At 41.9% G+C, this 23,153-nt stretch overlaps 1 protein-coding gene across 2 annotated transcripts in view; it reads left to right on the plus strand.

Moving 5' to 3' along the window:
• The window catches only part of LOC8043039 (obscurin), a 228,802-nt gene extending 206,008 nt beyond the window's left edge, over positions 1-22,794 (plus strand). For both annotated transcript variants that reach the window (XM_040216617.2, XM_040216616.3), the window contains 13 exons: positions 1,188-1,332; positions 2,654-2,885; positions 4,261-4,412; positions 5,058-5,190; positions 7,174-7,305; positions 8,008-8,172; positions 8,482-8,668; positions 13,505-13,787; positions 14,983-15,169; positions 16,494-16,569; positions 16,918-17,067; positions 21,101-21,292; positions 22,498-22,794. In XM_040216617.2, the coding sequence (XP_040072551.1) occupies positions 1,188-1,332; positions 2,654-2,885; positions 4,261-4,412; positions 5,058-5,190; positions 7,174-7,305; positions 8,008-8,172; positions 8,482-8,668; positions 13,505-13,787; positions 14,983-15,169; positions 16,494-16,569; positions 16,918-17,067; positions 21,101-21,292; positions 22,498-22,534 (2,071 nt within the window). In that variant the 3' untranslated portion in view covers positions 22,535-22,794. The remainder of the gene's footprint in view (positions 1-1,187; positions 1,333-2,653; positions 2,886-4,260; positions 4,413-5,057; positions 5,191-7,173; positions 7,306-8,007; positions 8,173-8,481; positions 8,669-13,504; positions 13,788-14,982; positions 15,170-16,493; positions 16,570-16,917; positions 17,068-21,100; positions 21,293-22,497) is intronic.
• The last annotated feature ends 359 nt before the right edge of the window (positions 22,795-23,153 follow it).

The raw sequence follows: 23,153 nt of genomic DNA on the forward strand, positions 1-23,153 counted from the left end.
CGAGCTTTCCGTTTACCCAGTGTGCGCACTTACATTTCTTGAGTGCAAACAAGACAAACTTTCACCCAGCCCGCCTTTTTTGTAAGATTTAATCTTTAATCTTCACGTGGGAATAACTTTTAAAACTATGTCACATGTCCAAAGCGAGAGCACGGCACTAAATCCACGCAATCCTGCTCTGGGTGGCGATTTCACCGATTTTACGGTGACTACGACGTCCGAAATTTGTTCCAAGAGAACCACCCTACTGTCGAGCCCACACTCGCTGAAGACACTTTCACTGTCCCGTAGGAACGAGGCTTCTGGAGGTCTTGAGCAGGCAACAACGTCAACACCATAAAAAAAAAACGTTAAAATACATGAGCAACTATTGTGACGGGAAACACCGACAAATTGGTTATATGGGGGACGTCAAAATATTTGAAAAGAATATATATTTTCAGGTTTTACGATTATAACGCCATAGACGTGAAATTGACATTTAAGGTAACTTTCACGAACGGACATCGGAATACTCACTGCCAAGTCAAAACATCCCCACCCCCTTTTTTTCCTTTTTTTTTTTTTTGCTGATGTTTGGAAATTGCAGGTTAAGCAAGTATGTGCAGCCTCAGATGTTTCGAATTCTGAAGTATGTGGTCTCAAACGAAGCGGGAAAGGATCTCAGATAAAATCTTCATACCATAGGCGAGCTGGTGACAATTCATCTTTGAAAAACCTCAGGACAGTAGAAAACGATGTCCCTTTTTTTTCTGCTTTCCTCAGTCTTGAGGTTTATCAGAGGGGAAAGGATCGTGCCGCACTCACGTCAACAGCAGTGAACATCGGTGGTTTAAGGGTATTCAAAGTAATTATGAGGTTTAAAATCGCGTTTAGGGGCGGAACTATTTGAATGAATCATCGCAAGAGTTTTTGTTTTTTTTCAAGACGCAATATTTTGCACAAATATACCTGAAAATATGCACATGAACCATGTTCTTACATCTTTTGTGTTTATTTCAGGAGGCATAAACTATAAGAAATACTGCGTTTTAGGATAAATTATACCATAAAAAAAGGTGTTCGGCATTACTTCTGCGTAAAAAGCTCCTCTACACGCGTGTGCATCCTCCTTGTGACCTATATTTAAAGGCAGTTCTTATTTGCAAAATTTCATTTTTCTCGTCCACTTTTCTCTCCTTTTGCAGCTACCAAAGCGGCCCCGACACGTATTTGCTACAACTCCGTGACGTGGACTTCCCCTTGCGAATTCGTCAGTACCTTCGTGTTGGAGCATCTCGAAGCCCAAGTCTTGCGGCAAACCTCCGCGAAAGACATTGGGGAGGATTCCAGGTTTGTATTAACTAATGCAAATGATTTATTCAAACGTCCACTTTTAGAAAAGCCGTGCGTGCGTGCGTTCAAGTGTACGTGCGAGCGAGCGGTTGTACGCTGCTGGTGTTTAATTGCCAATCCCGGCGTCATAACTTTAAGATGTGTGTAGGAGAGTAAAAAAATACAAGATGCACGTTTTATTTTACCTACAGAGTCAGATGTAAAATTTATTATAGCATACCGGGTGTTTCAGCAAATTATAAGAACAGCTGCGTTTTGCCATCGCCATCCTTGAGTGAAAACTTTAGCGCAACACCCCCCCCCCCCCCCCCCCCCCCCCCCCCCCCCCGTCCGCTTCACACGTGGGGGTATGCTCAGGTTTCGGATTCAGTGGTTTTCGATGACGCTCATCAAGTTTTTAATTGGAACCATATATTTTTTTCTACTTAGAAAGCTACCAAATTTAATTACATTTTAGCTAATTCGCTTTCGTTTTTGTTTTTCAATTCCTGACGTCCACCGCGGCTGGCAGATTGTTCCCGAAAAGATTTTTTTTATCGAGTACTTTATTACTAGGAATTAATGAAAATCTTTGCTGAAACACCCGGTATAGTTTATGCTTAATGGCTCAATATTTAATCGCTCAAAAACGAAGACACTTAAGACAGCTTATCAGACGAAGACACTTAAGACAGCGCTGCGTGTAGGAATGCGAAAGCATTCCTACACGCAGCGCATTTCTACAAGCAGCGGGCCACGTCTCCCTTTGTCACACGGCGCTCCTGCGATGACATAACGCTCCCCCACTGCCCAGGCGCGACAACCCTGCCGGCTCCACGGCTTCCGTGACGATGCATTTGTGTTCCTGTGCTTTTCTTTCTGTTTTATTTCTGAGGCGCGTCTGCTTTGTCCTTGAGCGCCCCGCCGGCTTCCGTGACGAGGCATCTGCGTTGCTGTACTCTTCTTTTGTTTTATTTTTACTGAGGTGCGTAAGCTTTGCAGCCAAATGGAATTTATCTGCCGTTTCGCTCAGCCAATGGTAATTTACGTGCGATTTCGCTCAGCCAAAATGGGAATTTATTTGCCGTTTCGCTTAGCCAATGGGTATTTAGGTGCCGTTTTTCGCTGCTACAGACATCAGATAACACCAGCTTCGCTCCATGGGACAGTTAATGCTTTAGCATTAATATATAAATGACTGACACGGCATTCATTTATTTAACTGAATAAAATCGGAGCTCCTACAAAATGCAGACACATGTCGATCACATGTTTCGGTAATGTTGGCGTTCGGTCAACTGCGCAAATATGTGACAGTAAATCATTACTGCGCTTTCAGATTGCTGAACGCGGCACCAAGAATACCTATCCTCAGGTTGTGGTCAGAGAAAGAAGAAAGTTTGTTGATGTCATGGATGAAGAAATTGATGACGAGAAGAAAGGTCTCGGAACGCGCACTCTTCCTCTGAGACTGCAGCGTGAAGTTGGAAGCCTCGGATATGCCCATCATCAGCTAGAGAACCTCAAATACGAGGCATGGAAGGACCAAGCATCCAGGGACAAAACAATAGGTGATCATTTCCTCCCCTAACATTCATTCGACCGACCTCGGCGAATAACCTCTAATCTTTTTTATGCCATTTCGTAAAAACAATGATACAATAAGAAAGAGGAAACGCGAGCGTGAGTTTTCTAAACTTCCTGCAAGAACTAGTTAGTTCATTTGTGCAAGAGAGCAAAGTTTTAACATACACTTTATACTTTTATGCTAAATGCGAAAGTAGGTACGATATATCAAGCCACATATTATGTCACAGGAAACTACTACCAATACGCTACCATGCCTGCAAAATCGTCACCTTCTTGGTTACAGGTTAAAATCGGCCGACACGTCACTGACAGGTTCTACATAAAAGCTTGTGCACCAGTAATGATTAGACGGAGCTAGGTTGAATATCATATATTGAAACATTTGTAGCACATAATCCTGATCACTAATGTAGCACCTAAATATTGTTCGTCCCCCCCCCCCCCCGCCCCCCCCAAACAACATTATTCCTTCGCTGACGTTTTCACAAACTAAGAATGGGTTGTTGTCAGGCGTAAGTTTTGTTAACCCCCTCCAGCCCCTAATTTGTCCAAAATATATTCTTCGGTGCTAAAAGTATCAAAAACCATTAAAGAGAAGCTGAAACACTTCTTTCAAGAAATAAGATTGAGGTTGACTCTAGCGTAGTTTTATTCCGTGAATCTGAATACCACGTTCGTTTTCCTCGAAGATGTAATTAAACGCGAGGAAATACGAAAAACCTCCGACCAGTCCTTACTTCAACAGAGGATCTTTCGGCCACCAAGCGCATGCCGCTGAAGGGCCGCGTGTTCAATCGCAAGCTTGCCAGGTATATTCTTCCACACTGGCACCAGTAACGTGTTTTTCTGCCCTTTTAAAAATAGCAAGAGTGCGCGTGCATAGCTTTGATAGGCGCAGAAGATGAGCGAGAGCGGAGATTACGAAAACACCTTTCATGACGTCACGCTCCAGGAAGGAGGGCCTTCAGCGGTACTTTAAATATGAATGATTTTCTACAGCCTCCATGCACCAAATTAAAAAAAATGATTTGGATATACGAGATCTTAGGGGTCAAATGAAGACCATTTAGGTCTGTTTCCTCAAATACAAAACCGCTTCAGCTTCCCTTTAACACTGAATCTTTGCTTTTTGAACAAGAAACTATACAGTCAAAACATTTTTTTTGGTCACAAGAAATATATTCACGCCTCGCGATTAGGTTGGACTAATCATTTATACCTTTTCGTAAGCACAGTTAATTACCATACTTCTAGCTCAGCCCTTCCTTATTTTGTTTTAAATTTAATTAAATCAAACCCACAATTGTGAATTTGCTGTTCTCGAGTGACCAGTGCATGAATTCTTTCTCTCTGCAGGAATGGTACCGTTATTCAGAGAAAAAATCGAGGATTGCGTGATCAAAGAAAATGATGACGTCGTCTTCAGGTGCTATGCAGTTGGCAATCCACCCCCGCAGTACAGTTGGTTTAGGAACGACAGTATTCTCATCGAAAGTAGCAGAGTACAAGTAAGTAGGCCTGTTTTGATGTGCAATCATATACTTTTAATTGGTTCAAATTTTTCAGTCTCAGTTCACACCTTATTTCATTCCAAATTTTTTTCTATAGTATTCTTAATTGGTCGGTTTGGGCATAAACCATAATATCATACATGCATAGCTCCCTATATAGGAGGATATGTACACGCACACGAGCATCGACCTGTTATGAAATTAAATATTACTGTTAAATGTTGTCTTATTATAGGCACTTATAGTTTATTTGCAACCTTCATTTGCAATGTATAAAGATCACTTTTCGAATGAATGCTATTTTTTCTAAGTTTCACAGTGTATTAAGTGAATAAATGCTTCAAATCTTTATCGACATATACGAATTATGACCTACATCGATAACTTATTAAAACAGTGTGTCCTTACAAAGTGGCGCCCCCCGGTGCACCCACAAAATTTAATAGGGGACTTGACAAAAGTAATACTTCGTCAGCATCAGCCTCGCGTCCGAGGTTCCATGAGTAAGGAAGGAGAGAAAGCCTAGGCGTAAGCGAAGGTATTTTGCATAATTTGAAGGAAAAAAGAACTAGCGAATTTGTGAAGTAAGTATAATTTGAAAATTTGACGTGTCCGCTGAGTCAGGTTTTCGTTATATTTCAGATCAAACAGGATGCTGAAGGTCGCTCTGAGCTGCTGCTGAAGCCTGGAAAAGCGTATGATGTTGGTGTATTTAAATGTGCAGCAAGAAATAGCCACGGTGTTGCTTTGTGCTATGCGAGACTCAAAATTGGAGGTAGGATTGTGTGCTTTGTTTTGACTATGTGTGTTTACGATTTAGTATTGTTGTGTTACGTATTTCATGGTTGAAGAAAGTATCACGACGCTTTTCAATCATGACGAGTATTCATTATTGTAGGACACTGATATGTTTTTAAAGCAATGTTGTAAACGTTTCCATTGTCTTTCGTGCGCATCCGAGAAAAAAAATGTTCCGTGGACAGCACACTGTTTCTGTATATTTTTTTTTTCACTACACACTCCTTTTAAACATGTTTACTACTCAACTGCTACGGCGCGCACTCTAGTCATTCTTTTAAAGCTTGCATTGACGATGCCTGCGAAGAAATAGATGGTGAACGTTTATTATGCAGAGATTGCTCAATCTATTCGAGAAAACGTCTAAAAAAAAGCCTCTGTACACTTCTTTTGTCAGGTTTGCATATTACTCATTTGTTCAGGCCAATCCTTAAATAGCCCGCTGTCGTTCGCTGTCTATAATTGAAAAAAAAAATCGAGGACCACTTCACTGCTTGGCATGATGAAAGTAATTTTGTTTAGTGTAGTAGTATTCTCTATGTGGTGTTTCAAATAAGTTGTTTCCAATGTATTTCCTTATATAAATATTTTGAAATCCGGTAAACCAAATTTAATATTAACCGTTTATACCACCTACGTGATTTCATAACCCATTCTCGTGCTTCTTGAGGCTGATGTAAAGATGTTTTAGAACTCGTCTTTTTATGGCGATAGCTCAGCCTACGCGCATTAAGCACCGTAGAAACCCAAAATTTTTATCATGTGCGATTAATACACGTCCCTTTGTCTACGAAAAGCGGCGTGTCGTAATCTTTGATCGCATTTTTAACATCGAAAATAGGCTGCGCATGATCGAAATTTTGGGTTCTTGGGACGCTTAAAGCGTGAGATCGAGCTATCGCCGTAAAAGGACGAACTTAAGAGCGTCTTTAATGCCACTGTAGGATTCGGTTTATCACGATTCTAGTCGGGAATCAAGATATACAATTATTATTTATATCATCTAGGCGCACACTACATCATTTCGGAACCGTCTTTATTTTTAATTTACATACCACTTTTACACGTTGATTGCGCGACCAGGGTCTTGAAACTTTGTTGGGTTTAATTTCAACCTATTTTCATATAAACAAATATGTTTTACTTGTTTTGGTCATGGAAAACAAGTATCATATGTTCAGTTTGTATGCTTCTAGAATTTATATGCTACCTTAGAGCTCTAAACTTTTCTCAACACGTCTTATGCCTTTGAGTTTTCGGACGTTATGACGAGAATGAATATCTTCATGGCCAACGTTTGTAATTTAGGTAAATCGCGCTTCGTTCAAATTAGCTTTTTTTTTTCGGTGTAATTTATTTGAGCTAATAAACTTGAAGCTCAAGAGAGTATATTTTATCTTAATTTTAAGCAAGCCAACTATTGCATTGTGAAAAAAAAAACTATTCGCAGCTCCAACGCCCTGTAGAGGGCGGAACGGTACTTCCAAGATGGCGGAAGAAACGGGGATAGATTCTTCAGGATTTCTCGTGCGCCTGCTCGCTGACGCTGGTCAGTGCGCTAAAATGAATATATTTGGCTACTAATACAAAGCGGTAAGGGCAGGAGCATATTACAGGTGACGGAGATGTTGACGTGCGTTAAGGAAATGGGTATGTTGATTTTTAAAAAGTTGCGAAGAGGAACACAACAATTGCTATTTAACGCACTCGCTTTTTTTTCCGTTAAAACTGCATAATGTACGAACACGCCGACTAGAACCATGTAGTAAATGCAACACCAAGGCCGACAGTCCATGCCACCTCCTTTGTCGCCGTTCCCGCTCCCCTGGTTCTTCGTTCGTGCGCCAGAGGGCGAGCGGCGGGCTGAAGTGGCGAATTTAACTATCTGGCAAAGTAGCAAGACACCAAATCCTCAAACGTGTGTGTGTCTTTTGATACAATTTTTTTTTTTTTTTTTTAGAACGTCCTTCTCGTCCGGAACCACCTGTTTGTAAGCAATGCACCTCTGACCAAGCCTACGTTGAATGGTGCAGCCCAAAGCACGAGGGGAACGCTCGCACGCTTTGCTTCTGCTTGGAAATGAAGGAACCAGGTGAGTGTTGCTCGTCGCACTTTTGCGGGCGAAGTGTATGTGAGTAAACAAAAATGAGTGGTTCGTTAATTTTTGAGTATGTTTAATATTCGCGGTCAACGTATAAAGTACCATTAAATGACCAACTAATAACTCGCATTAACGACAACATTTGAAGCATCAGTAGAAGGTTTTGGTTATACACGACGTTGTGAAAAGGTAGTTCCCTCGCTTTTCCGCAGGCCGTATGGAGTAATAGCATTTTCTCTCGTATAATTGGCACGACATTCACGATTAAGGATTTTTTGCTGTTGTTGTTATTGACATTCTTGGTTAGGATGATTTTTTTAAGATTGTTAACGTTACCGCAGCAGGAATCTCCGACGGTCAAGTTGACATAGTCTCTTTTTTGTGGAACACTCATGTTTCTGTGCATAATTATCTACTTAGTCATAAAATATAAATATTCTTGCCCAAGGTACAAGTCTGTGTTCACTTTGCCATATAACTCGTATGTTTAGGACAGTTGTCCATACACTCGTTAAACCACATAAACATATGCAGCTTAAGCGCTCAGAACTAGCAGAATTAGCATAAATGCTGTACATATGCGCACTGCTATATTTGCAAACCGCTGAGTGGAACCTCGTATTTCTCGGGTGTTTCTCATTTGCGTTTGTTTTCCCTCCCTCTCTCTCTCTCTCTATCTCTCTCTTTCTTCAGGAGAAAGCGAATGGAAAAAGCTGTGCGATGTCATCACGCAAGAATTCTGGGTGGCTCGCGATCTCCAGCCATCGACGACTTACCTCTTCCGAGTTAGCGCCAAAAATCAGTTTGGATGGAGTGAAGAAAGTCTGTCATCTGACGCCTGCAGCACGAAACCCGAGGGTGCGCTAAAATCGATCTTCGTTTAACGCGCACCGCAACATATTCCAATATGTATTTCTCTGTAAAACCAGAATATGTAATTGACACTCTTAGAGTACAAACATTGCACAGGAGCAGAAGTATAAGGCGCTTCCTAAATATCAAGTAGAGATGTAACTTCCAAAAGCGATCTGCTTCAGCTCGACCCACATATCCCATCTAAGTTTTATTGTATGAACCAGTAACGAATGAAGCAAATGATTCAGTCGTTACTTCCCACTTTTCATTTCAAAGCCTGGAAATTTAAAGCTCAGAAACTGGCTCTTTTAGGTTCTGCGGAAAAGATAAAACTGTCTCAAGTTCACAAGTACCAAGAGGAAATCTTTGAGTGTGATCCAGGGCACGCTATACGCAAAGACACCAGAGTTTCATTGGACTACAGTCAAGAAAGCAGTCCTGTTCAGCTTGAGTCGGGAAGTCTGCAAGAACTGTACTCTTTCAGCTCAGAAGTATCTGTGTAAGTACAATTTAAAGTATTATGCAATATGCCTGTCTTTAAAAGGTGCATTTTTCTATTCGCCGCCTCATCACTTGTCATTCGTGACAATATATATAAGATACATTACCGGATAGCGTTTTCAATGCAAACAAAATTGAAATCTAAATCGATATATTAATCGAAACTTTGTTTGCTTTAATGCCTCTTGATTTCGAAACTAGGCGACGAAGGAACACTTCCTGGGGCTAAAGTATGGGGCCCTAAACTCGTCAAAGCACAAAGTTGGGGCCGAAGATCACGGAGCGCACCGATTGGACTATCACGACGATGACTTCGCGCTTTTGTCGCCGGCGTCCAATCGGCGCGCTTCGCAAACTTTCGGCTCCAACTTTGTGTTTGACGGGTTTAGGGCCCCATACTCTGAGAAAATCCCGTTGTTGAAAAAGCCCGTCACCGTTGTTTTCGAATCATTGTGTGCGGGATTTCAAGCGCTCTTTCGGCATACAGCTTCAGAATAAGGCAGCACGAGAAAAAACACTATCAATCAATATTTAAAAAATAAGTCGTTCTTTTTGAAAAACAAAAACGAACAAAAAACCTATATATATATATATATATATATATATATATATATATATATATATATATATATATATATATATATATATATATATATATATATATATATATATATATATAGCCTCTCGGAATTACGACTTTGATAGAAAATCCTAATAGACCTTATGCAAAATTGCTTCGTGATCTGACAGCACTGAGAGCGTCGCCATTTTAAAGTTGGCAAGCGTCGCCGATGTGAAGCACGGTGGAGGCATAGGAGACAACCGTACGGGCAGTGTGCGACGGTGCGGCAGCTGTGTATTCCGCCTTACGACCATGCGATGTGGACGAACAGTTTAAACAACCTACCGCAACTGTCAGACGAAACTCTCGGAGGCCTGTGCATGAAGGCGCTAACTTCGTCGAAGCAGCGGACCAAGTCCTACGCCTTCGCTGTGGAAGCTTATACGCTGTGGGTTGTCACCAGCATGCAGAGGCCTCCGAGAGTTTCGTCAGACAGTTGCGGTGGGTTGTTTAAACTGTTTGTACACATTCCATGGTCGTAAGGCGGAAAACACAGCTGCCGCGCCATCGCACACTGCCCGTACGGTTGTTTCCAATGCCTTCACCGTGCTTCGGTACCGACGACGCTTGCCAACACTCAAAATGGTGACTCTCTTAATGTTGTCAGACAACCAAGCAATTTCGCATAAAGTATTTTGAAACATAACTATAGAGTGAGTTGTTAATAGTTATTTTTTTTTTAAACAAGGTGGTATTAATTAAAGGGACCATGAAGCGATTTTGAAACCGAATTTCGTCCACCGCACCTAATAAAAGCTGTGAAAAGGAAACCAAAACACAAAAATAGAGAGAAAAAAAAAACAATTTCGCTATAGAACGTTTTCAAGAAAATCGGTCTCTTTTAGACCTTCTTTCCTTCGAAAGCTCTCTGTCTTTTCACTGCGATGCATCCGCGGTGCCACGGCACGCAGGGGCGGATCCAAGGGGAGGGGGGGGGGGGGGTGGGGGGGGGGGGGCAGCCGCTCCCCCCCTCCCAAACTAAGTCGACCCCCCCCTCCCCCCCTTTTCGGAGGGCAATTTGACATGGGTAGACCCCCGACCCGACCCCCCCCCCCCCCCCCCCCAAATAAAACCGATTACCGGCCTGCCAGGTGGTAGAAGGCTCGGTACTCAAGGACGAGGGTTCAAAATAGGGTAGGTCGCACCCTAGCAGGCACACTTTTACTCTGAACTTGGAGAACCACTCCGTCGTATGGGAAAACAGTATCCTTACGAATTTTCACGCCACCCCCCCCCCCCCCCTCCCCCCAAACCGGAGTTCTAGATCCGCCCCTGACGGCACGTCACCCGAATCCACAACACCTATTGGATAAGTGCCTACCTCATTAGCACCGCGATCATAAACAATAAATAGCCGGCGAATATTTCTTAAATGTTTTGTAAAAAAAAATATTCTGATCCACATTTTGTTGAATAATTAGGGATGTGACCGAAATTGCTGAATTTTATAATACTCTGGAAGCTATGCGCCATCTATCGTGTGGTAAGCGAAGCAAGAGAAAGCTAACTGCGCCTGCGCTGTTTCGCGCAGTTATGCTGAAAAACATGGCGTCGCGGGTAATAGTTGACGTGGTCGGCGTGGTAGAAGCTCATCATTCCGCGTAGAGCGCTATCCTTGACTGAATTCTCGTCGCGTGTCGCGATGATAACCCAGCACGTCCTCGAAAGGAAGATCCATCTACTCGTGCGGCGATGCTGTGGCGGCACCCTCAGGACAGCAGAAACGCTCGTGCTGTCGTCTTTGTCTACTTCGACTACTGCGGTGCTTTCTTAGCATTTGTCTCCTCGAACACCTCTCGTATTTCTTATTTTGCGCATCCATGCGTGTGCAGAAGTTCCAGATATTAGGGAGTGTTAGGGAAGCGTTTTTGCACATCGGATACGGTACGTTGGGCCCTCCGGTACGAGCTGCGCAGATGGGAGTCTTCTGTGGTAGCGCTTGCGCAGTTCGTACCGGAGGGCTCATCGTACCCTATCGGACGTGTAAAGACGGTTCCCTAAAACTCCCTATGACTGGTGCGTACTGTATTTAAAGGCTCGTATGAAGGATGCGAATTTTGACGCGTTTTCATCACCCGAGAAAAGCTATTAGTGCTAGCATTCCTTGAACGATCACAACGTCTATGTTATCACGAAATCATATGTCTACGTTGCTATACCTCTGTTAAGATTACATTGTCTTTTGCAATCGTAGAAAAGGCGTGTGGCAAGGTCTGTACTATACATAAAGTGTTTTAAAGCCGTGATCGTCCAAGACAGCGTAGTGCATCTTTTTTCTTTTCTTTTTTAATCCACTCTGCCCTGCGAGCCTATTCTGACAAAATAAAAGTTAATCAAGCTTGAACCTATAGAAAACTGCGTATATTCTGCTACGCCAGTGAGTGACAGCGCGTCCCCTTCTTTTTAGAGATACAGCGGAAACGGCTGACGGCGGAGGAGAAGCGGCTGTCGTGCTGACGACCTGCTGCGCTTCGTACTTGCTTATGGAACTAGTCCCACGCTGTCGCTGTAGCGCAACATATCTAATTGAAATTCGCTCAGCTGCTATGTGTCCGTGGCTATCGCGGTGGTGAGAGGCGCCGATTCAGATATGTCGGTGGCATCGGCGCCCATTCAGATATGTCGGTGGCATCGGCGCCATCAGCGCAGTAACATCCTGTGGTAAAACCTACCGGCAAACTACCAGCCCGCCGCTGACGCTCACATTTTCCTACTGCATGCCCGGTGCCGTAGTACGTCACGACCGTCAAAATTACGCCGCGGATTTTTTTCCGGTCAGCTGGAGAGGAAGCAAAACTCGATATTTCAATAATTTTTCGTGTAGACGTTAAAAAACCGATACAAAAACAATGCCTGTTCCGCGCTCAGTGATCATCGAAGGTTTAATGTAAAAGTTATTTGACAAAAGTAAAAAGGTCACTTCATAGTCCCTTTAAAAAAAAAAAAAAAAAAAAACCTTGTAATATGCATATAGAGAGGAATCCACTCTTATGAAAGTCATGTTCTATTTATTGATACTTTACTTGAATTTTTCAAAGAAATTTAAGGTGCTTACGTATCAAAGCTGCAGAAATCATCTGCACTCTAAAAAAAGCTCGTGCGTCTACTTTCCCGCACAACACTCGGAGAGCCAATCACCGCAACTTACGGAGGCAGCTCAGCAAATGACGATGTCGAAACATATGTTTAGACCAAAAAACGCAGTCTGAGTTGACATTAAGCAATGCCAAACGTCACTCTTAATTGCTTATGTCACAACTCAGACTGCGTTTTTGGTCTAATTTACTAATTTCACAATAAAACTGCGATTATATATATATATAAAAAAAACGGGCAACCACACATAATGCAAGTCGCCTTTTGGTTGATTTCATTAGCAAATACGTCAGAATATGTTGAAGATCTGTTGGAAGGATATTGACATACAGTATTCATGCACTTAACACTGATTTTGTATGCATTATGAATGTGTTGATACGAAATGCATGTATGAATACCAATCGCAATAAATAGGACAATTTATAAGGACTATTAATCAATATTTATTTGAGATGAGGAGGCATGGGACTGAAAAATTCAAGGATTTATACCCTGGAAATAAGCTACAGCTTTAAGTTTGTTTCTTTGGTAGCTATAAAACTATTTACCTTTCAGTGAAACAGAATAACTTATTGGGCTTGTCTACATTTTTTTTTAATCGTGCTTTATAAGAAGGTGTTTCGTCTTTATTAACTGTGCGGTTTACTTTTTTCCACCACTTTTTGTAGTGAATCATTTCAATTCCAAACGTTAAAGAATAGACTGATGATAATGCAATTAATGCAAAGGTGCAAGCGAGCTGGACAAGAATAAAGATAATCCCTGAAGAAGGGGAGCAAGGCGAACCCAAAAGGACAAACACAAATCTCCAAATTTGAGATTTGTGCTTGTCCTATGTTCTCTTTGTTCCCCTTCTCCGGGGATTATTAGCGTTAAAGAGCAGACATTTATTCAGTTCAGCTCCAAACTTTAGTTAACTTTTTTTTATAGGTTAATGCTTCGACGTACATTTATACGATTGCTTGCAGACGTAGAAATTTATTTGAAATTTCCACATTTCGCGTCTTCTTTTTTCGAGGTTGGGATTACTTAACTTGGCTTTCATTACCCTAGAGTTACGAATTAGTATTGGTTTTGAGCAAAATATAATATTTTCGCCTGTTGCCCCTACAGCGGCCGCTTTGGAGCAGTGGTGAATGGTTCATCGAAGAAATTGTCCTGCAACCTTGCCCTAAAGACGGTCTTGGCAAGCAGCGACACTGAAAGCCTCGTTCTGAAGGAATATGAAATTATGAAAAGTCTTTGCCATGAGAGGATTGTTGCTCTCAAAACAGCAAGTCTCCACGATGACCTTCTTGTTCTCGGAATGGAGAGGCTTTCTGGGATGGATGTCCTGACATACCTCACACTGCGTAACCATTACAATGAAGACATGGTGGCAGGCATCATCAAGCAGGTATAAAAACACTTCGGATTTAGAACATTGTGCAATGAACAGGTTTATTATATGACATATTTATTTTCAAGCTAAAGCTCTGCTATTAGTTGTGTAAACTTATATTGCTACAAGAATGCAGTGAGCCAATATCAAAGCTTGCGTTTGTATGTTTTCCTGGGAAAAGGGTGGGGGGGGGGGGGCAAATATTTATTTAGAGTATTTTGCGTATTATAATCTATAAGACGATTATAAAGACTAGACTTTGCAATCAAAGGTGGCATAGTCTACTATGTTTTTGTTTTTTTGTTTGTTTATTTGTTTTTGCTGTTGTTGTTGTTGTTGTTGTTTTTTGTTGTTGTTGTTGTTTTCTTGGGGGGAGGGGGGTGGGGGTATGTTTATACAGCCTAAACTTAGTCTGCCTCAGCGGGTGACTTGTCTTCCCAGCTGTAGATGAGAAATTTAGCCACTGCGGTACAACCGCTAACCGGAGGTCTTTAACGTGCATCACGCAGTAGTGATACACGACCGCACGCCGATACGATGCTCATCCAGATCGAAACGGGCAGAGGTGGGGATTGAGGCCAGGGTCCCTGGGTTTTGCAGCGCGAGCTTTCACTCCACGTGCTCCGAGTTGGTGTGCGTTAGCCCACTCGGCCACCGATTCCCCTCTAAAATGGTTTTGTAGTGCTTTGTGGTGTTTTTGCAGAGCATAAAACTATTTTTTGTAGTGTCCTGTCACTATATATATATATATATATATATATATATATATATATATATATATATAACTGAGAAGAAAAACCCTTAGTGAAAACAGCAACAACGGACGATTTAATCTTCGACGTTTCGGCCGGCCGAAACGTTCGAAACAACGAAGTTAACCAAGATATTGATTTCCATGCGAAAGACGACGGCCATGGATTCGGCAAATGTAGCGGCAAAACATGTTTTGCACAAACCGTTTAATATTTAATTTTATTTCAATTATACTTGCATTATTTTGATTCAGTTCAAAATCTGCTATTCGTAGCTCATGTTAAAACAGACAGTATCTGTTCGCGCCTCTACACTGAAGCAGAAATTTTGTTTATGTGGAATTAGACCATCGGAACAAGAGTTTATTCCTGGTTCATAAATTCTATTGTGCTCTGAGAGTTCGTGCAATATCCTGTACCATAATATCGATTCCTTGTTGTTGTTGTTGCAATTTCAGGTGTTTGACGGACTGGAATACCTGCATTTCCGCGGCATTTGCTATATTGAGCTCCAACCCGACAACGTGGTGATGACTGACGCGAACAGCTGCAATATCAAGCTTGTAGATTTCGGCTCCGCAAGCTTTGTACCAAGAACAGGGGCGGTGGTCAATGTGGGCAAGAATGCGTGCATAGAATACCTCGGTACGTTTTGCCTTTATTTTCCTATTCAACAGAGCTTTAATCTCCAATCACTGACAGCTTAAGAAACGAAGGGCGTGGTGACTCCCAATCCTCTTAAGGCCCGTTCACACACTTGCAACCGAGTAGGACCGAGTGAGACAAGACCGGTTTTTAAGCCTCTTGTGACGGCATAAGGCCCGTTGACATGCTTGCAACCGAGTATGACCGACCGAGACAAGACCAGTTCTAAGTTTCTTGCGACAGCGTAGGACCGGATACGCTGCTGTGGAGCTGGTCCTACGCCGTCGCAAGAGACTTGAAAATCAGTATTGTCTCTGTTGGTCCTACTCGGCCGCAAGTGTGTGAACGGGCCATAAGGAACAGCTCCGCAGCAGCACATCCAGTCCTGAGCCGTCGCAAGAGGCTTAAAAACCTGTCTTGTCTCTGTTGATTCTACTCAGTTGCAAGTGTGTGAACGGGCCTTTATTATGACTCCGCCACCAATAAAATCGCGGCATTAGGCAATAATAACGTCGAAGAAGAAATCACGAAGTAAAAAATCTTGAACATAATAGGTCATGCCCTAGGTTTTTAAGCAATCACTGAGTATGTAGAGCATAGTCCTTTTATGACAGCCGCTTGGGGGATGTTCCTTGTGTGTAGTTGTAAATTTTCTTGCGAATTTATTCAGCGCAAGGATTTAATGCAAGTATTTAATGTGTAAAAAACATTCACAAAAATTCACAGGGTCTCGTATGTTATCCCTAATACGACTTGAAGGCGAAAGCCCAAGCGCCGATGCATTAAAGACGGACGTAATTTACTCGCTCAGTCATCCCTCTTAATGTGCTGAGTCATCCTTCTTAATGTGCTGAGTAATCCTTCTCAATGTGGTGAGTCATCCTTCTTAATATGAGGAGTCATCATCTTAATTCGCTTAGTCATCCACTGAGTGGTCACGTAAACGTTTTGGTACCTTTCGTGTCGCCGACGTCTTTTCGCTGAAGGACTTTGAAGGTCGACTGAGCAATAAGACACATAAGGCTTTCGCCTTAATAAAAAAAACATTCAGCCTCTCCACTTTGGTGAATAAGGAAGAGCAGCGGAGCTGTACTATGTGCCCCCATCTATAAGCGGCGACGGTAACCAGACAACCGGCAAGCCGAAAGTCGGGTTGCCGCCGTCGCTCATAGTTGGAGGTAGCTGTCCGGAAAGTTGTGTCGATATTTATTAGTCCACGGACACGGAACTGGAGAAACTAGCCCTTAACAGCTCCGCTGTAAAATTTTGAGGCAAGGATAAACAACACTAAGCATTACTCATGATCGCTTGACTCTGATTTCAGCTCCGGAGGTGCTGAAAGGTAATGAAGTCTGTCACGCCACAGACATCTGGAGTGTTGGTGTTTTGACCTACATTTTGTGAGTATATCTGCTGTACCATTCTGTCTTCCTTTTATTGCCTAGTAGCCAAACGCACTGTTTGAACCTGAAGCCTCTTGATGCTTCTTTTTACAAGTAACGACAACTAAAGGAATGACGAAGCAGATTCCGTAGGAACAAAATGGCGTCATACAGTTCACTCTTCTGCTGTGCGCCGCCATTCGCTTCCTAAAACCTGCACCGTCACGCAGTCAGCCCTTCAAAGAATGTCGCTATTTGTAGGAACCTCTTGTCTAGGAACTTCAATTGAACCGACTACGCATTCAGGAATCTAAGAACGAAGCGTAATCGGGGACCAGTGCACATATCTTCAACGTTTCATTGCAGATTGAGTGGCTACTCACCATTCCTCGGAAGTGACGAGGAAGATACAAAAAGCAACGTCATGTATGTGCGCTACCATTTCGACAAGTTGTACAAAGAGGCTTCAGCTGAGGCCACGAGATTCATCATGCAACTTTTTAAGAGGACGCCAGAGTAAGTGCTCTACAGAAACTAGTTTACCCCTTCGCATATATGTGGTTCGAGGGAGCCCAAAACACGTCTCTACCACTATAGGGCTGAACATTTAGAGTAAGGTATTCAACGATTTCAAACTGTGCAATAACTTCACTACAGTACCATTTTATTTTTTTTGATGTGATAAGACGTCTTTTCTATTCGAACGCTTTGTTTTGAAGTTCAAATTTACTGACGAGTACACGGGAGTTTTGACCATGAACAAAGCTGCGCGCAATTCTTCTTATGCGCAGGTGCCTTCTATGTCCATTGTAAATGTTTTCGTTTCTGATTTCTGCTGGAATAAAACGAACGCAATACTTTCTAGCGTACCTTCACGTAGACCGAAATGCAAACGCGCAATATTGTATTTTACCTTGTCTCGCATCGCTGGGACGACTCCCTCGTGTTGAGGTTCTGTTCTGGACTCGGAAGCAAAAAGTGCAGGGTTTGAACCATGTGTGCAGGGTTCGAACAAGGGGTAGTCCATTCCCCATAAAATCTTGACAACGGAAACTGGCAGTAGTTCGTGATTTTCGTATACCAGGCACCACAGCGTATAACGTGAAGGATAGCACCAGAGCATAAAGTTTTGTGGAAATGCTTCTCATGGCTGAAGGATAGCACCAGAGCATAAAGTTTCTGGAAATGCTTCCCATGGCTGTTGTTGTTTGTCTTTTTATGTGACGAAGCAGGCCTCGCCTACGTGCAGAAATACATAACACAAATAGCAACCAAAACATAAATACAGTGTAATCCACTTATAACGATACCAGATATAACGATATATCGCTTATAGCGATCAAATTTTTTAGATTTGATCGCTATTTTTTTAGATTTGATTTGATCCAGATATAACGATAATCGGCTATAACGATTGGATTTTGCGGTTTTCTCAATATCGTTATAAGTGGACTGCACTGTACCACTAGAACTGAATGGGCAGGATATTGTTGACGTCCGATCACAACAGTAAGGAGGGGGGGGGGGGGGGGGGGGCTGTCTTACGTTTTAATACTGTTAATCTTCATTTTGACATGTCCACAAACAACGCAAGGCCTTCTATGTGGTACACAACAAATACAGCACGAATCTAAAAGAAGAAGAATAACGAATAGAAAAACCATCCGCAGCAAGGTCAAAGATTACGACAGCTTAAAGAGTAATTTCGCTCTATACGGTTTTTCTATTTGGCGATTATGGCAATTTGGAACTAGGGATTACGGCTGTTTAAAAGCAACTCCGCTCTGTATGGCTTTTCGTTTTGGCGGTTAGGGCAGTTTTGAACTAAGCCAGTGTTCTTGGCCCGTTCACACACTTTCAACTTCTCAAAGGGCCTCTAAAATATAAAAGAAAAAAAAAATGTTTTTTTTTTTTACAGTTTGGTTGTGACAGGCGTGTCAAAAAATAAATTTTGCGCGAAAAAAAAATTTAGAGCAATATTGACGGTGAGAGATTGATTTGAAATTCTGCGCACAAAGTCCATGACGTCACGGAATGGTCATTCGCTCTTTCGACCTCAACGAGATGGTCATTTCCTCTTTCCCCCTCAACGTGAAGGCGAAGCCGATCCACCTCTCCTCCACGCGCCCGAAATTCCCTGAGAGAAAACAAGTGGAAAGGAGGTGACTACCGACTAAATAGCGTCTTGCGCCGTCAATACTGCTCTAAAATTATTTTTTTGCCTTAAATTGATTTTTTGACACGCGTGTCCCCAACCAGATTGTTAAAAAAAAAAACATTTATTTTTCTTTTCAAGGGCCCTTTAAGACCGAGTGCCTTGAAACCTCTTGAAATCTCTTACGACGAGAGAAGACAATGGCGCCAAATATCGAGTAGCAGTGGAACCATTGGCGGTCCCGTATATTCTTTATATTTTTTTGCGCATTATTCTTTCTTGGCTCGAAAAAAAATCTTGTCAACGTTATAAACGACCGTTTCTCATTGGTAGTACGTACATTTGATTTCGCAAATACCGCAAAACCTTCGCTCTTGTAAAATGCAGTTCCAGGGTCATCCCATAGATGGCGCCAGCGTGCCAGTGTGTTCTCTCGTCGTCAGAGATTTTAAGAGGTTTTAAGGCACTTGGTTCTAAAGAGTTTCAAGTGTGTGAACGGGCCTTTAAATCTCTAGGTACAATTTCTTTCTTTTTTTTTCAGTATTGTGCATAGCTTTGTGGGTATCTAATTTCGAAGGCTTGCTTTCTTTACTAAATTGATATAACACCTTTGTTTTAGGTAAACTATTGAGCAAAGTTACGTTTTATGTGAGGTACAGACAAAGGCAAAAGACATACCATGTTCTGCTATGTATCTACTTTTACATATTTGTACAAAGTATGGATACAAATACATTGATATCTCGGTTAAGCTTCGTTACACCGTCGCTGCCTGCATGAATCCTGGAAACTGTAATCTTTCTGCACGCGCGACAACGCCGCTGTGGGTCTGCGCGAGCAGAGCACGAGACGGTGCACTTAATCTGAGAATGCAGCCAAAGCTACAAGCTCGAGCTAGCCCGCACTCCTAGTTTGGGACGTGCCATAGCTATGGACGTGCATTTCTGGCGCGAGTGCTCGTTTGGAGGAAGAACGCTTCAAAGCAGCGACCGCAAACTCTCGTGCTTGTGGTGTTCACTACACTATTCGCTTAAGAGTGAACGGAGTATAAACAACGCCCTCAAAAATGGCGTCCAGTGTCAGCGTCCAGCGAAGGGCTTTGCAGCTTTTCGCACAGCAGTAAGGCATGTTCACTCGTGCATTTGCCGCTCCAAATGAACGTCTAACTTCATCGTATGCTACAGCAACATACACTCGGCGTGAGTAGGGTGCCTTCATTGAGGCACCCCGTGAGCATCTGTTTCATTATCTGTTACACAAACCACTGAAGCAAGCGATGTAGCAGACGATGTCGCAGGCGATGTAGCAGACGATGGTGCTCATTCGGGCTAGTTAGGGGGCGCTGAGGCGATCTACAAGTGATGACGTTTAGAGGAGGAAACGCGCAGGCCTTGTCTTCTAGGCGGTATTGCTACACTCGGCGACAACTTTTCTTGGCATTTCCAGGGAGAGGAGGAGAGCCCGCGCACAGCTTTATTCAGCGCTCAAAATGGGAGAGGGAACGCGTGCCTGTACCTTCCACTGCATTGCCAACAAACGTTGTCGCGGAGTATAGCACTGCCTCCAGCGAATACGTTTTTAAATATGAAAGTTCCATATCACAAAGCCAAAATCAAGTTTCAATATAGGACGCCTCACAAGCTGCAAAAAGGCGCAAACCAGGTCTAACCAAATTTAATGCAGAAGAGAGACAGGCCAGGTTAACCGTTCTTACAATTCTTTGTCAATCCCAAATTATACATCAGTCATCCTATTGCTAGCAAATGAAGGTTTCAACTCCTTGCACTCTTAAAAAAATGAAATCGCGTAATAATTTAATAAGTTAATTCTTATTTTTGTTTGATTATTTATTTTATTTTATTTTTAACATACTGCCAGCCGTGAGACCAAAACTGCTTCGTAAGTATTTCAAAAGTAGAAACACACTTAAGTATTAAAAATGTTATCAAGGAAATCACACGCCTTGTCACTGTTAACAGCATCTGTGGACAGACAGTTCCATTCATCGATACATTTAACAAACAAACAAAAAAGTTTATAAAAGAGTCAGTGTTGAAGCGATGAAGCACAATAAATTCGTTATGTTTCGTTCTAGTTCTATAAAAGAGACAAGACCCTAGCACAGTTTTTGCCTCGACATTTTTTGTACACGCGACTCTTCTAGCGAATAGCGAACTGCTAGAAAAGTATAGATTCGGTTTGGCTGGAAGCAAACGTGAATGAATAAGCTCGAAATTCCCGTTTCAATCCAGCGAAAACCAAGTGAGTCGGTTTTGCTGGAAACAAAGAAACAACACAGAACGAAGAGCATTCGTATTTCTCAACATCAAGTTTTAATTTTATTCGGCAGGAGCATCACCAAAATTGCTCGCGCTTTTTTGTTTTATTTTTCAGAAAAAGGCCGGCAATTTCAGAGTGTCTCGAAAACAAGTGGATGCTTCCAAGTGAATTCATGCTCCGAAAGCGAGAAAACTCCGTTTTTCACTCTCATAAGCTCCAGGAATTTGCAGCGAAGTTCCGTGCGAAGAAGAAAAACAGTGCAACAGCCGACAAGCTCTCCAAGCTTCTTGGACTGTCTCTTTCGAGGTAATGTGTGGCTGTTTGGTTTGGTTTCTATTTTTTCTCTCTCATCATATCCCTAATAAACATTAATTGTGAATATAAATATGTATTGAAATGTGTTAGCAAACACAGTTCTACGCTAGTGTTGTGGATTTGACTAATGAGTCACTAAAATGCTTTTCTTTTTCTCGTGGAGTATTTCAGTCCTATTGAGATACGAATCTCAATTTGCAAGCTTTATATATTCTAGGTGTGTTTTTTTTCTCTAGAACTGAGCTGCGTGTGCATCTTCAAAAACAGTTAAATTTTCAATTGTTGGATGCACGGTAGAAACTTTTTTTATCATTATTCTTAGATAGTAGGCGTTTTAACTTATTTTATAGCAAAACTTCGTCATGCTTCTGTAATTTTAATTTTTGCCACCAAAAAACATTCTGTGTTTTGATGTGTTACTCGTGTTAGAGGGAAATATTGTTAGCTGGTAACTCGCGGGTAATTTTGCATTAAATATGTCCTCTCATTAATAATCGACCCGATATCATTTTCACGCAAAGCTTTTTTTTTTAATTCCACTCGTCACCCCTCTCAATTATCGATCGATTGATCACTGAGTTTATTTTCATCCTAGTTAAGGTTGTACAGGCCAATGGCTGATAAATACGATTATCCGAAATTTAAGTACAATCAATATAATGTCCCATGTCAGTCACTTCAGACTGTTAGCACACGTTAAAACTAATAAAAATCGATCCTGTAGTGCACGTATGTAAGAAAAAAATCATCATTCTTTTTTTTTTTAAGTTAGTTGGCTATATTCGAGGTTTAGAATGCCGCTGAAAGGAAAAGGCATATTTGCTACCTAAGAATTAACTCAACCTTATTAACATGCCACTATGGCACCGCTCACAATCGGATGTAATCCAAGAATATTCCTTATTAAGAAGAGACTATTGTTATGTAATTTTGCCGAAAACATAAAGTGCAGTCAAGTCCAGCAGCTTTATAGTTACACCAAACTCACTTACTCGCATGCCTTTGTTTTAGCAGTCGTGCGATCCTGAATGCACACGGCTAATTTAACGTTCTCTCAAAATATTAGGGGCTGGGGTGGGGGGGAAAGGGGGGGGATAGAAACATATTTTTTTTTAATTTAACACTAATTTCGTACGCCACTGTACTATTATGGAGATAAAACAACAAATTTATATATATACATTTTTTTTTTTCAGGTCTCACTTTTCTGACGTCGATGCCGTCGAAGGCTAATTGACAAGACCAAAGAGTTCGTTGCCGTGATGAAGCTGTGAAGAGTTCCTTTTTGATGCGATGTCTTCGCCTACTCAGCAGTCTATCATTGACAAGAGGGTATGGCACCCCGAGATGACCTGAGTCTCCAACGTATAAAATGGTACTCGTTGCAAATATTTTTTTCCGGGGGCACTCAGCTACAAAAGATGCTTGGTTCCCCCGTAACGTTGTTGTATTTTTTGGTCTGTTGGAAATAAAAGAATTTATCTGTGACTAGATATGAAAGGAGTGTTTTTTTTTTCTTTCTTTTTTATCGTTGAAATATTGTTGTTTTTAGCGCACGTTCGCAGAATGACCGATGTCGTCATTTTGCAAAGCGTGGCTGTCCATTAAAGTAGACAGCCGTAAATTTTTACCTGTCAGAGAGATTACACTGTTCGAAACGTTCGCCGTGGGTGCACGAGCGGTGGTATCTCGATTGCTGTATCTGATGACATTAATTCTCAGGACGTTTTCGTGCCTTCACCTCTTGAATTTCCCTGTACGTTCATCTGTCTAAACCACAAAGACATAATATTGTGTGTTTGTTAGCGTCCGCCCCAAAATGCGCCCATATTTTGTGATAGCTTATTTGATT

Source organism: Ixodes scapularis, unplaced genomic scaffold (genome assembly GCF_016920785.2).
Source record: "Ixodes scapularis isolate PalLabHiFi unplaced genomic scaffold, ASM1692078v2 PGA_scaffold9__187_contigs__length_104089568, whole genome shotgun sequence".
In the NCBI taxonomy this organism is placed as follows: Eukaryota; Metazoa; Arthropoda; class Arachnida; order Ixodida; family Ixodidae; genus Ixodes; species Ixodes scapularis.